Here is a 14,429-nt window from a genome sequence, read left to right on the forward strand (position 1 = left end):
ATTTAGACACTTTTTATAGTTTTGGGCGTGTATCTTTTTGAGTTGGTACTGATACTGTTGATATTTTCAAACCCTGTATAAAAGCATTCCCTGAGGATAATCTGTTATTAAAGCATATGGAAGAAAGTGTAAATGCTTTTCTCTGTTTTTTCCTTTTTTCTTCTTCAGATTCTTTACAGAATTGGAAGCAAGGCATCAGAATAATATCTTCATAGATGACATAAGTGACATTGTGGAAAAACACACAGCATCCACATTTGACCCGTATGTGAAATACTGTACAAATGAAGTCTACCAACAACGCACGCTACAAAAATTGTTGTAAGCTATGCTGAATATTACAGTTTTAATTGTCTGACCTTTTTGTAATTGAGTCACAGCGATTAAAATTAATCGATCTGTTAAATCATAGTTAGAAATGCGTTGTGATGGGCCATTTTCCAGGGAGAAATGTTTGAGACAATTGTTATCAGGGTGAGCACGTTTGAGTAGAAAAATCTCATCCATGGAGAATTTTCTCTCTAACTCAATTGTGAAATTAGAGTTTGTTGTTTTTCTTTTGGTTTTGCTTTTAATTGTTGTCATTATCATTTCAAATACCCCAGTTTTCTAAGCCTTTAACTGGCTATTGGGTATTTTGCCTGAGGGCGAGAGAGAGTGTTTGAGTAGGTTGAATTAGTTAGCGTCTAGGGTCCAGAGCTTTCTCTACTACTCTAATCTTCCTCCATTCAAATGACAGCTCTATCATGTTCTGTATAGGAGCTGCTGATTTTCCCCTTGGGTAGTTTGAGAAGGGAAGATCTGAAGGAAACCAATGTGGGGAAAAGTTCTTAAAGACTTTAGTTACGAAACAAAAAACAAGTAAGCTTTAAATTCCCTCCACACCTTGTCTTTGTCCTCTTTAGGTTACTGCGAGTTTGGGTGTGATATATATTCCATCCCTATCCTTAAAAGAGTCAGCAGTTGTTCAGTAATCTATACTGTTTTATTTTCGGGGGCCTTGTTTATCACATTGGTTCTCCAGTGCAGTTGTCCATCGCTGGAAACTCAGTTTGGGGTGTACTGGCTGCTCTCATTCTCGTCCCCCCCGTGAGTTGTGGCATTCGGGAACACTGCATGGAAGGAAGCCTGCTGCGGTTCTCTGCCGTGCGTGAGACCCGGCGGGGAGGCTGGCCTTGCGGACGAGTCATCGCCCCGAAGGCTGCTTGGAGAAGCAGCCCCCTAGTTGATGAGAAGGGCTGGTGGGCCCCTTCTCTCTCCCCGTCCTCACGACGCTCTTGTATAGGCAGGGTGGGAAATCCAGCTGCCAACTCCAAATGAGGTTTTCAGTACAAAGCAGGGTTTGTCGGCGCTACTGATATTTGGAGCTGAATAGCTCTTTGTTGTGGGGACGGCCCTGCACGTTGCAGCGTGTTCAACAGGATCCCTGGCCTCTGTCCAGTGGATGCCGGTAGCACCGTCTCACCCCAGTTGTGACGACTGAAATGCCTGCACACATTGCTGACTGTCCCTTGGTGGGGGGATCGCACCCCTCATTTTTCGTAACCCCCATCCCTGCTGGGAACTTCTGATGTCAAGGTTGCTCTGTAACAGTTAGAAAATGCAAGTTACATGTTCAAAAACAAAGCCTTAAATTAGAGCTAAATTTCAGTTTGTTTTCTCTCTTTTTTCTTTCTTTCTTTCTTTTTTTTTTTTTTTTTTTTTGCAGGATTTAAAAAATGAGAATAGTAAGTGCTGTATGTTATGTAATTCTTAAAAAATGAAGGTTTTATTGAAATTAGCTTAATGAAGCCATCATTTGAACTTTCCCCTGGAAAACTAGTAGTTGCGTTTTCAGGAGCTTTGTTGCAGTTGGTGTGAATTTACATTTAGGACAGTGACATGCAACTTCAGCTGTGCTTTGGAAACTCCTGGGAATCTGAAAACAAGCAAACAAACACAGCCCAGTGTCCATTCCAGACTCTCTAGTCATACTCTTTGGAGGTGGGGGACTAGGTGATTTAAAGATGCAACTCGTTTTGAATATGATTCTTTTTCTTTTAGTTTCCTAAAAATTGTTTCAAGCTAGCAGGAAGGAAAACTTAAAACTCCTCATTTTGAGAAAATGAAATTAAAATATTTCTGTGAAAAAATTTTTTTTAAAATTTGCTTTTCTGGGTATATCCTATTTTATGTTTAGCAGATTTGAACCAAATTATTTAATTTTCTATATCTGTATATATCTTTTAAAAAGATCACAATTGCCATTACTCTGCTTCTCGGCCTCTTCCCTGCCCCTCAGCATGGGATTTCCCTGTGCAGGACGGTCCCTCCCGCAAGTCACAGCGGAGCTCCTGAAAGCTCCTCTTAGGATGAAGTGAGGTGAGAGTGAGGCGCGGGGTAGAAGACCCACTGAAAGGCAGAGGACCTTGGTTTGATTTCTGTCTTTACCATGGACCAGATCTGTTAATCGGCAAGTTTGGGGACCTTTCTGAGTCTCCATTCTTATTGGAATCCCGTCTTGACCTTTCTTAAAAGTTATTTGGGTGGTTCCACATAAAATCATATATGTCAGTATATCTTGCTAAATTTCATAAAAATGTTGGGACAGTATTACTACTGTTTTTATGTCACTGGGAGAGAAGAAATACTCTGGCTGACAATAGTCAGAAGGTCTTTTTGTCTTAGATAGTTTGAAAAAGTCCTGAAGCCTCCTAGTTAGTAAATCCAGTCTGACACATTTCTTTCTCAGATTATTATCTGGGGCTACAGAAGCTGCTTAAAACAAATCATTTGTTATCTTTTTAATGGAATGTTTATAGGTTATCAGATATGAGGTCTTGTCTGTATACTAATTTGTAATTGATGTGTTCACCAGCACAATGCCATTGCCTTCTCATTTGTTTACTTCCCATTTCTGTAGATTGCTGGCTCAACACGTTCATCTTATTTTTCATAACAGTTACTTTAAACTCATATCTTATATTGAATCTTGACTATGAAATGCAGACAAGCCAGCTATGTCTACCTGTGTAATTAGGTGTTCATGTTGTTCTGTATATTTAAAAATCATTGATGATATATGAATTTATCACAGTATTTTTTACTACATTTTTATTTGCTTCGTAACCAGACAAGGCGGTGTATTGAAGTTTCTTCTTTGTTTTTCCTCAGAGCCACCAATCCATCTTTCAAGGAAGTATTGTCAAGAATCGAGTCCCATGAAGACTGTAGGAACCTACCTATGATCTCTTTCCTCATTCTCCCCATGCAGAGGGTGACTCGCCTTCCCCTGCTGATGGACGTAAGACATGATTGGTGGGCTCCTTCCTGTGTGGATAGCTGTAGTTGCTGTAAATCTGACCAAGAAAATCATTCTTCGTTCCCTTAAATTGATGCATAACCCCTCTATAAAAATCTCCTGATTAAGTGAGAAAGTGCTCTTCGGTTGGAAAGTTAAAACATCTGCACTTTTGTTTCATATCTTTGGAAGTGATCTTCAATTTAGGCTTGTGTGGTCACTAAAGAATTTAGATTGACTTACTCAGCGTTTTTTGAAATGGGAAAAATGTTGACTTCTTGAATCAGGATTCCTGGATTCCTGTCCCGGCTGAGCCGCTAGGCCTGTGACCTTGGGCAACTAACTCATTTAGTTTCTCTGGGCCTCGGCCTCCTCCGGTCAGTCACTGAGACCTCTTTCCTGTAGTTAGGAAAGGTGCTGTGGGAATGAGACTTCAGCGTCACAAGGCATAAACTTGCCCCAATTTGCATTGCACAAAGTGGCTTGGAAAGTCCAGCTTCCTTCTTATTTTAGGGAACATTAATGAAGACAGCAAGAATTGATTTTGAATAGCAACTGGGAGACGTGGGTAAAGACTGCCTGGTATGGAGTGCAGCTGGGAGGGCAGGTGGCTGGTGGGCCAAGGGGCCGTCTCGTTGGTAGGGCTGGATCCGTAATGGCATCTGGGAGAGCAGAACCAGGGCCCCAGCACAGCTGCCATCCAGCTACTGGGGCAAAGAGTGTCTTTGTGATCAAATTGAAATAGTTTCTCATCGTTCTACTTTAACATTGATCTTAGTGTTAATATGTCAGTTTTAGCTTACTTGATTTGTACAAAGCAAAACACAGGATAAAAATATAGCAAAAATTATGATTGCGTAACATCACAAAATAGATTCTGTTCTCTATATCGCATTACAAATTCTAAGATACATTCCAAGAAAGCATTGAACTTTGGCAATGAGTCACTGTTGGCTCAGCTGCGTGGTTTTGGGGTGGTTTAGGTGATCCTCTCAGAATTCACAGCACCCCGCTGCTCTCCAAGTTTACCTCGGTGTACTTACTACCTTCCCACGCTTCCCATCCATCATTTGTAATTTAGGAACTTCTTGTGAATATTGAAAAACTTGCAGAATTTTGACAATTTAGCTCTATCATATTTTTTGAGATTAATTTTTATCAAGGATAGAATGCAGCCAGATTCTCAAAACCAAATTTTGACTTGAAAAGATTTAGTTTCAGGTGCCATCCTAATTTGTTCCTTCCCCACGCATGCCCTGACTTTCCCACTCTGCATCTTTGTTCACATCGTTCTTGGCCTCCACTTCTCAATCTTCCGTTTCCCCACGATCAGAGCAAGCGCATCCCTCAAGCACTAGCCCCAGTGAGCCTTCTTTCATAAAGCCTTCCTCAGAGCCCCTCCAACCAGACAGAGCTCCCTCCTCTTCCCATCACCCACAGCACTCTGTGGGGAGGGACTCCAACATGGAAACTGGGTGTAGCGAAGTCTTTTGGCTCCCGAGTAAGACAGATCTGGGGACAAATTCTCTCTCTGCCACTTACGATGTGATCCTAGGCAAATTGCTTAACTTCATCGGAAAATAAGGATAATAAGTACCTGCACAGCTGGCATAAAAACGAATTAAATAGTAAATATTAAGCCTGACAATAGGCAGTGTTTCTTGATAAATTAATAACATAGTATAACAGCTTGCACTGAGTTATGTTAATATTGTGAATGTTTCAAAGATAGCTTCAAGAAGCAACTACTATGCTTTCTTCTGTAAGATTTATCAGAAGAAGCCATTAAAAAAAAAGATTTATATTATGTGACTTATAAGACTTTTATAAAAACATTAAGCTTTGAGTTATACAGGGAAATATTTCAAACTTTACTATTTTAAATAAGAAATAGGTGCTTTCTAAATGTAAAATTCTTGTTATTACTTTTCAGTATTCTTTTTTTTTCTTCCTATGAAAATGCATTTTAGCCATGTTTCCTTAAGGTCTGTATATGTGACAGCCTCTCAGCCTCCTGTATTCTTTCTCTGCTTCATTTTGAAAAAATTGCTTGAATAGATTGAGACCCGCAAAATCTCATATACAATGTTGGAGGTTTATGCCATTATTGTCCAGTGGCCTCTAAACTTTTTTTGGTCAGAGGCCCTTGTGCGATTCTGCGTAGAGCTGTTGTCATTCTCCCTAGAAAATCCAGTACGTACCAATTCACAGGCGCCTGCTCTCAGGAACATAAAACAGTATTTTTCAAACTCCTTTCAAACCCATTAGTGGGTCATAAAATTGTTTTTTGGAAAATGAACACTTAAAAAAATTGTAATAGATCATACAGTACATGATATGTACCTGGTTCATAATGTAGTTAGATATTATTTTTAAAGAAACTTGTTTCATTTTTGTTTGCACGTGTACTAGTTGCAGTTTAAATGTATTTCTTACAGTGGGCCATAGTCAAAAAAATTACAGAACCATTAATATAAACTCACAGACAGCACCCCCTGTATTTGTTCTGCCATATCACATATAACAGTCCTGACCCCAGACTTCAGATTTATGAGTCCGGGACTTACTTGCATTTCAGGTACCAGTGGTTTGCTAGGTCCCAACTACCTTCCACCTTCGCATGATGCCTGTTGCTCTAATACGTTCTCCTGTGTTGGAATCTGGCCCCTGTGGCGGGACCTAAATGGATTTAAAACGTTGTCTCTTCAATTTTACTTCATTTGGAGATTTAGTTAAACTTGTTTTGAGACGATTTAAGCTTAATCGAGGGAACATTTTAAACAATTAAAATGGTTTTGTTGGTTTTGAATGGATATAGCTTCAAAAGTTATAGGTAATTCAGTTTACTTTGAATTGATCCTCTTTGAGCTCAACTTTACCCTCACCGAAATTGCAGTGTAAATATATCAAGAGAAAATTTAGCAGCCTTTATTTCTTGATCTTTTATTGAATTGCACCATCTACAAGACTAGTTAATCTTTAATGAGGATGATGACAAGTAAAGTCACATTATTATTTATCGAGGGCCTACTGTGTGCCAGATACTCATGAAGGACTTCACGTGTATTATCATTTATCACTTGCAGCCACACCCGGTGATAGAGCTGGCATTATCCCGAATTTACAGATGAAGAAACTGAGGCTGACACAGACAGGAGTACGGCTTGCGTAAGATCAGATAGCTAGGAAGAGAGGGAACTCAGACTTGAAATCAGGTTCCTCCACCTCTGAAGGCTGTCCTCTTATTTGACCGTTTCCTTGATGTCCTTGGGTTCTGTATGTTTAAAGACCATTTCCTAGTTTTGTAATTGGATGTTAATGTCCTTGTCACACCCATCCACAGTATTGTGTATAGCATTGTTAAGTTTGCTATGAGTAAGAGGTTATATCTGGGCATTGGTTTTCTTGTACTTAATAAAATAAATCAATAATTTTTTTCTTTTTTTACTTCATTGCAGACGATCTGTCAAAAAACACCTAAGGACTCTCCGAAGTATGAAGTCTGTAAAAGAGCCTTAAAGGAAGTAAGCAAGGTAACTGTTGGAGCTCATCAGACAGGAAACCATTCTAATAACTTGAGAGAGAATGCATCTGTGTTTGATGCTAAAAATTAGTAGATTCTCATAGCCATTTGCACAGCAGTCTTTAGATAGCTGAAAAACAAAATGATGTTTGCTGTACTCAAATGAAATGCGTGTTTTACTGTGTCAGATGTCTCGCTTTAAGGGCATGTAGATACAGATATCCCATCTTCCTGTGGTATCTGAATGGCTGTTTATTCATTCCCTTATTAAATAAATATTTACTGCCTCTTTTCTATTATGCCAGGCCTAATGCCAGCCCTTGAAAATACAGTGATGAACAAGATAGTTGTGGTTTCGGCCCTCATGAAATGTGCCATGTAAAGGGGAAAACAGATGGTAAATGGGAATTCCAGTCAAGGGTGGTGAGTGACAAGGCAGAAGAACATAGTAATGTTTAATCTAAATCTAAAGTAAGAGTAGCCGTAAGCCAGGGATTGGGGGAAAGAGTGTTTATGGAAAACCATAAAGGCCTGGCAAAATAGCAGACAATTTGGTGAGAGGAAGGTCAGCCCTGTTGAGTGCTCCTGAAAGAAGTGAAATAGCGGGCGAAGCGTTCGTTGGGGTTATCTTCAGGTAGGCTGTGTCCCTGCAGTGAGGGGTGTGGGAGCCGGGTGGGGTATATTAGGGATTGACAGGGGGTGTGACTGTGCAGCCAGCCAGCCAGCCAGGGTGGCTCTGGCTCTTTCAACAGCGGGGCTGTGAGTGGGGAGAGAGAGAGCTGTAGCTCACAGGCAGGTGAATGAGGCTGTTTTCTTGCTCATCTAAAGATTAGAGAAATGTGCGTATGTTTAAATGCTGATAGAGATATCCAGCTGAGAGAAAGCATCAGACGGTAAGTCAAGGAGGACACTGAGCAGGCTAGACATGGAGGCAAAGGTGATGATGCCATTGGAAGCTTCCTAGGCATAACGAAGCTGTGTACCGCCTTTGAGTACGGTATATCTTTGTACCACTTTCCTGTAAAGTACTCTTCAAACTTCTTTAAATTGACTCAATTTTACTTATCCTCATTTTTGTCAATAATTTTTAAAAATCGTGGGTTTTATGAGCTATTTATTTTTCTAACATACATTTTTATATTAGAAATAGTTTATCTTTGTTTTAGTTCATTTTAGAACAAAATACCACAGACCGGGTGACTTATAAACAACAGAAAGTTGTTTCTCACGGTTCTGGAGGTTGAAAAAGTCCAAGATCAAGGTGCCAGCATGGTCATTTGAGCACCTTCTTACAGATTGCAGACTTCTTATTGTGTCCTCACACAGCAGAAGGGGCTGGGGACCTCTCTGGAGCCTCTTTTATAAAGGACTAATATCCCATTCATGGGGGCCCTACCTAATACCATCATCTTTGGGGGTTAAGAGTTCAATGTATGTGTTCAGAAGGGATACAAACATTCAAACCATAGCAATCTGTCAACCATTTAAATTCGTCTCTTGCCCCATCAATGGTCTGATAAAAAGAAACTTTGCCTGACAGATGTGAAGTCACCTGAGATTCTACTGCAAACGGGTCTTTCCTCTGGGAACCCAAACCCTACGCTTCCTCGAGGCCTAGAGGAGTGGGGGAGGGGAGAGTCTTTTGGAGAAGCTACTAGAAAAGTTTTAGCTTTGAACATACAAGAGATTTATCAAGTCTGGTGTGATTGCTACTGAGAAGTTGAATTCACATAGAAAAGAGAAAGGTGGGAGTTGAATTGAACTAGGAATGATAGTTAATAGTTTTCAAGCATTCCACATGCTAGTTACAGTAGACTACTACATTCCTTCAGGCATCTCTTATTCACTTGATTTGATACTGGTACTTTTAGGAAAGGCAGACAAAATGCAGGGGGTCAGTCAGTTGCCTTACTTTGATACTGTAAGTATATAAAAGGCTCTCTGTGAAGACAAGCTGTTCCAGTGACTTGTTTTCTCTCTCGGACAGCATTTCTTTCTCAATTACGAGTCTTGAATATCAGAATTATTCCCCTAGTCTCCTAGTGTTATATGGAAACTGACATCACCAATATACCCAGCTGAGGAATTAGTCATCTTTTTCATTTGTGAAGGTTATTGCTGAAAGCCTGCTGGTGGCTTCTCTTTGCACTTAAGACTACAGTCCAGATGCCTTCACAGTATGCATGCTTTGACCCTGGCCTATCTCTCCAGCTTCCTCTCGTGCCAACTTCCTGTGTCAGGACCTTTTACTTTCTCAGACACACTGGCACTGGCACTCTCCCTTCATTGGCCCTTTGCTCATGGTGTGCGCTCTGCCTGGACCACGACTCGCTCTTCCTTTGCCTTCAGCTTTCAGTGTGAATGGCCTCTCAGGAGAGGCCTCCTTCTCTATCTTCCTCCTCCCCCACTCCCCTGTTTTTGCTTTTTTTTTTTTTTTTTTTTTTTTTTTACTTTAAGATCTCAATCTGTAATGATTGGATCTCTCCTCTGCCCTTCCATGAGAATAGAGATTGTGTAAGCACTTTCAGATGCTTACAGAGGAATAGCCCTTTGCTGCTGCAGCAGCTGAATGTATGGGGCCATTTGTCACCCTTGTCAAAGTGGATGAGGCCCCTTTTTGGCTGGATGTCCTAGTACAGCGATTTTTATGGAGGCTTCATTACGTAGGCGTGACTGATTAATTAAATCATTGGCCATTAGTGATCAAGTCGATTTCCAGCCCCTATCCTCCTCCCAGAAGCCTGGGGGTTGGGGCTGAAGGTTTGAACCCACTGTCTGATCCCGTGACGGGTTCTTCTGGCAGTCAGCCCTCACCCGATGGTTAGGGGCTTTTCAAAAGTTGCCTCGTTAACAGAAACTCAGATGATGTTGAAACAGGCTTGCTATAAATAAATATCCTATTATAACTAAAGATGCCTCTACGGCTCTTAATAGGAAACTACGAAGGATTTTAGATGCTGTGTGCCAGGTACTGTGGACAAAAACTATGTATTTCTTATTATAAATCACAATATCACAGGCCTTCACCAAAGGACTGTGCCTGCATTCAGTTGTAGACGATTCGTTAGTTCTAATTAAAGGGAATGTCCCTTGGCTTAGCCATCCTTGAAGAATCATCGGCTGCCAGGTTCCGCCTGAATGAAGCCATCCCTCTTTCCATATTCTGTCACTGGTCACAGGCTTTGCACATACCACTCTGCTTAAAATTTGCCTTTGATGTTGGTAGTCTGCCTCCAGCCGCTCGGACTTGGCAATGAGGAGGAAGGTGCAGCGTGCCTGTGCCAGGTGAGGTTCCCTTGGGTAGAGGCCAGGAGGAGGGGCAGAGGGAAGGAGCAGAAAGCACAGGGGCCTGAACTGTGCCAGGAACCTGTGTGGGGAGGGCGTGATGTAATAAGAACACATAAGAAGGATATGGGTCCCTGAAAATTTCCAGGATGATTTTTTCCCTCTGTCTTCACGAACTAATAATGCTGTTTCCCAACTGAGTACAAAGGCTTCACTGTATAAAACTGAGCACTTGAACTGTCAGAAATGAGTTTCTGGAGCTTCCCAAGTGCTAATTATTTCCTGCGAGAGATCTGCTTTTGAAAGTGAAGTTTCTCTCCTTGACCTCTCAACCCTCCTATTTTTTCTGTCTTCCCAGTTGGTTCGACTATGCAATGAAGGCGCCCGGAAGATGGAGAGGACGGAAATGATGTACACAATTAACTCCCAGCTGGAATTTAAAATTAAGGTATTCTCATCCTTCTTCATAAACAGGTGTATTAGTGCTCTTGTTTAAGTTTTCTGTAAAGAGAGAGACAAGTTGAGGGCAACAAAGTGGATAAGATTTGACTTTTCAAAGAAGGGCCATAGATTGATTAGAGAGAGGCTGAGCGGAGGGAGTAGCAGATGCCAGGGGCAATTCTGCTCTTGTTTCTGCCGGATAAAGTGCCCTCTCTGCAGGCCAGAGTTAGGGATTATTGAACTAGAACACCCTCCCTTCCTCCCTCCCCGAGAGACACCAAACTTGGGTAAAGGGTAGTTAAAAATAGTAGAATTTTAGTATGGAAAGGAGAGTTCTTTCATATACTCAAGTGTCCTGCAAATCAGTGGTATCCCAGGAGCTGAACTAGGGTGTTCTCTCAAATCAAATAAGGACATTCCTTGTCTGGTTTGCAAAACACGATTAGTTGTGGGTTGTCTTTGCAAATTTGTTTTTCTCCCATAATTCCTTATTGACTTTGTGCTGCCTGTTCCTGCTTGTCTGATGCTGCTCAGGAGCAGATGACAAGGTGAACAAAAAAGAAAATGACAATTTAATGACAAATCTAGGCCATGCTCAGTCCTTTATTGGTTTGCAGCTGAGTAGTGAATGGATGTGAATGCTTACAATTGTGGTTCCATTTTGTCTTATGACATGTAAATTTCATCAAGCAACTTAAAATGACAAGTCATATTTTTTTTTTATAGTAAAAATGTTCCTAATTTGTGCAGTGGAATGAGAGCGATCAGCATTTCATGGCCTGCCGCAGAGAGCAGATTGCTGCCGTGTCATATAGTGTACGGATCGCTATATAGTATAGCTATACCCTTTTATTTTACAGATGAGGAAAACAATGCCCAGAGAATAATTCCTTGTTAACAGGATCACCTGGCTACTGGTGGTAAGATCAGGACTACGGTCCTGATGTCCTGACTTGCAGATCAGTGTAAACTCTTCCACTACAACATCTTGACTATAAAGGTTTAGTGATGGAAACATGATCCATAATTCGTCTTAAAATAGGCAACAATAGGTACTTGTTAAACACAACACAAATGCATACATACTCTTTAAATAGTTATAATGCCGTCATACAGAAATTCACAGCAATTTCAAAACCCATCTTTCTCCCATCGGCGCAAAAGAATCTTGTCCTTCTCTGTAATTTGTTCCTAAATATTTTAGAAAATTTATCTGGTAATTGGTATAGCTGAAAAGTGCCATCAGCAGCAAAAGTAAAACTAGCCTTGACTTACCAAGTTTCTCCTGGGAAATGCTGGTGTTACCCCACAGCAAGCAGTTACCCCATCAGTAGCGCCTGGTGAAAATCAGCAGCACATCAACCTGGACCGCCAGAAGGCTTCTTCCTTTGCCTGCTTCGACCACACCTGCCTCATCCTAGCCCCATGCCTCATCGAATCTCACGCATGAGTAAAAACACAGCAGAATCTTTCTTTTGCCACCAGGGCCCTCAATTTCCCTGAACATTTTTGAGTAGCTTATAGCTGTGGCATGTTTCAGCCGACATGAGCCTTTGAGACAATTTTTTTCAGTACAGGGATGCAGCCCTGGAGAAGACAGTTTGGTAGCCCCTCAAAATGTTAAACAGAATTACGACGTCACCCTCCCCTCTCCCCCTCCCCCCTTCTTTCTTCTCCTTCTTTCTTCTTCTTCTCTTTTTTAAAAGACTTTCTGATTGAATTTTCATCTTCTAACAGTAAATTCTGAGGCAAAAAAACAAACACACAACATCAGATTTTTGTTTTCAAAAGATGCATAAACATATTGAAAGCTACTGTCAGGTTTAAATGCTCATTAGAAATTTATTTTTGCCTAGTAGAGTATGAGGAGTCCATAAAAATCAGTTTATTTTAAAAACTCTTTTCCCAGCCCCTAAACTAAGTGCAGCCATAAGGTAGCATATGCATTGGAGCTTAACCTTAAAACGATCCTTGGTTCATCTGGTAGGGTGACATGCAAGAGCAAGATAGCACTGTGTTCCAGGAGTTACAAACCTTCAGCAGGACCAAACCGGATACACAGTTCTTTGTGGTGACCTCTTGTGTGCTGATGGGATTCTCCAGAATCATCTAAGCACTTCATCTGTCAGCCCTTAAAGTTTTAGCCATTCCTGTTGGATAAGCATCTGATTTGAGATTTGGGGACTGGAAATTCTATGTAGTCACTTAATAGCAAGTTTCGAAAGTTTGAGGTCAGCCATAATCTTTCATCTTTCTTTTTAAACCTCCAGGAAAGCAGTACATAATTGATGAGCAACCTGCTTATAAAAGACCTTTATAAAGTTTTAAAAAAAAAACCTGAAATCATTTCTTAGCTGTCTTATTTCCTTCCTAATATCCTCCATTTCCTTTAGCTATTTTTAATCATTATTCCCTGAAAAGGATGACATTTGGTTGCACTACACTTCCACAGTTGTGTTTTGTGTGTCCAAGAACTTCTGCTTATTTTATGGATGTAGTTTTTTAAGTCAGCCCTTAGGCAGTAAGCATTTCTGGTAACAAAAAAAAAAAAAAAAAGAGCTCTCAAGGGTAAGGATTATTCTGTGGTCTTGAAAGTTTTTCAGTTGGAAACTGGAAACTGAAATTTTTTTCTTTAAACTATGTAATTTCTTGTATCCAGCCTTTTCTGTGAGATTAAGATGGATTATTTTGGGAAAACTTCGTTTTTTTCCAGCCAGAAAATGGCATGATGCTTTCAGGGATGAACTTCTCTGAGGAAAACTACTATAAACTTAAGAACAGGTGTTCTTCAGAATATGGCTAAGTAAAGAATCAGTAGACAAATCATACATTTGAGAGGATTTTTTTCCCTTTTGAATAAAGTCTGTTTAGTTTATAGAGTAAATGCAGACTTTTACATTTGTTTCTTAACTACAGTTATCTATATTTTCCTGTATGTTTAGATTCTGATTTATGATATATAAAATACTTGCAGTTGATACTGGTAGATTTGATTTTGAGGCTTTTTGGTTTTAAGTGACTCCTTACCAATCTTTTTCAGTTGAGAGTTAATGGAAAGAGTTAATATAAAACTTACTTTCTTCTTGACCCAGTAACATTTTCACATTGAGTTTTAGTTACATACAAGCAAATTAGTGGGGGTTTTTTATATTGGAAAATAAATTGTTCTTTTTCATTTTCTGTTGGAGAACTACTATACTTCTCTAATTCTATTTCACTGTAACATACCTGTGAAATAATGACGCATGCCATAATATGTATAAGTTGTTTCTTTGTAAGGTTTATAGTTTACTTACAATAACCTTAACAGCACTCTCGTTCGGCTTCGGATGCTGAGTCTTTCTCTTCTCGTAGCCTTTCCCTCTAGTCTCCTCCTCCCGGTGGCTGGTGAAGAGAGGTGAACTGACAGCCTATGTAGAAGACACTGTGCTTTTCTCAAGAAGGACATCCAAACAGCAAGTCTACTTCTTTCTCTTTAACGACGTGCTCATTATCACCAAGAAGAAGAGGTAAACCTTTCTGTGGCGTTGCTCGCTGTGTATCCAGTTTCAAAGCTCTGCAATTCAAACGCTTGTTAGAGGTGATCGTCCTTTAAAAGCTTGGGATGTTAGAGGTGTAGTTTCTACACGAGGAACCAGGCAGCCTCTGTGCTTCATTTCCTTTAAATTACCTGCACAGCTGAGACTTCAGTCCTTAGCCGTGTCACCACTTGAGCCAGGCCCCATTGAGCTTCTGCAGTGCGCAACGCCCCGTTCGAAACGTTTTATACATTTAGGTTATTGAGTTCTCCTGACATCCCTCGGGAGGGAACACTCTTATTATCCCCAATCAGCAGTGTTCAAATTTCTTCTCCATAGAACCTTTCCTCTGGTTGAGAACAAGCTGAGGTGCGTGTCCAGT

General features: G+C 40.5%; 1 protein-coding gene across 2 annotated transcripts in view; it reads left to right on the forward strand.

The window, feature by feature from the left end:
- The window catches only part of ARHGEF26 (Rho guanine nucleotide exchange factor 26), a 112,509-nt gene that overhangs the window by 64,063 nt on the left and 34,017 nt on the right, over positions 1-14,429 (forward strand). For both annotated transcript variants that reach the window (XM_054579827.1, XM_054579818.1), the window contains 5 exons: positions 169-321; positions 3,154-3,283; positions 6,739-6,813; positions 10,447-10,536; positions 13,884-14,038. In XM_054579827.1, coding sequence (XP_054435802.1) covers positions 169-321; positions 3,154-3,283; positions 6,739-6,813; positions 10,447-10,536; positions 13,884-14,038 — 603 coding nt within the window. The remainder of the gene's footprint in view (positions 1-168; positions 322-3,153; positions 3,284-6,738; positions 6,814-10,446; positions 10,537-13,883; positions 14,039-14,429) is intronic.

This window comes from Pteronotus mesoamericanus, unplaced genomic scaffold (genome assembly GCF_021234165.1).
Source record: "Pteronotus mesoamericanus isolate MK-2021 breed Mesoamerican mustached bat unplaced genomic scaffold, CSHL_Meso_final contig_116, whole genome shotgun sequence".
Classification (NCBI taxonomy): domain Eukaryota; kingdom Metazoa; phylum Chordata; class Mammalia; order Chiroptera; family Mormoopidae; genus Pteronotus; species Pteronotus mesoamericanus.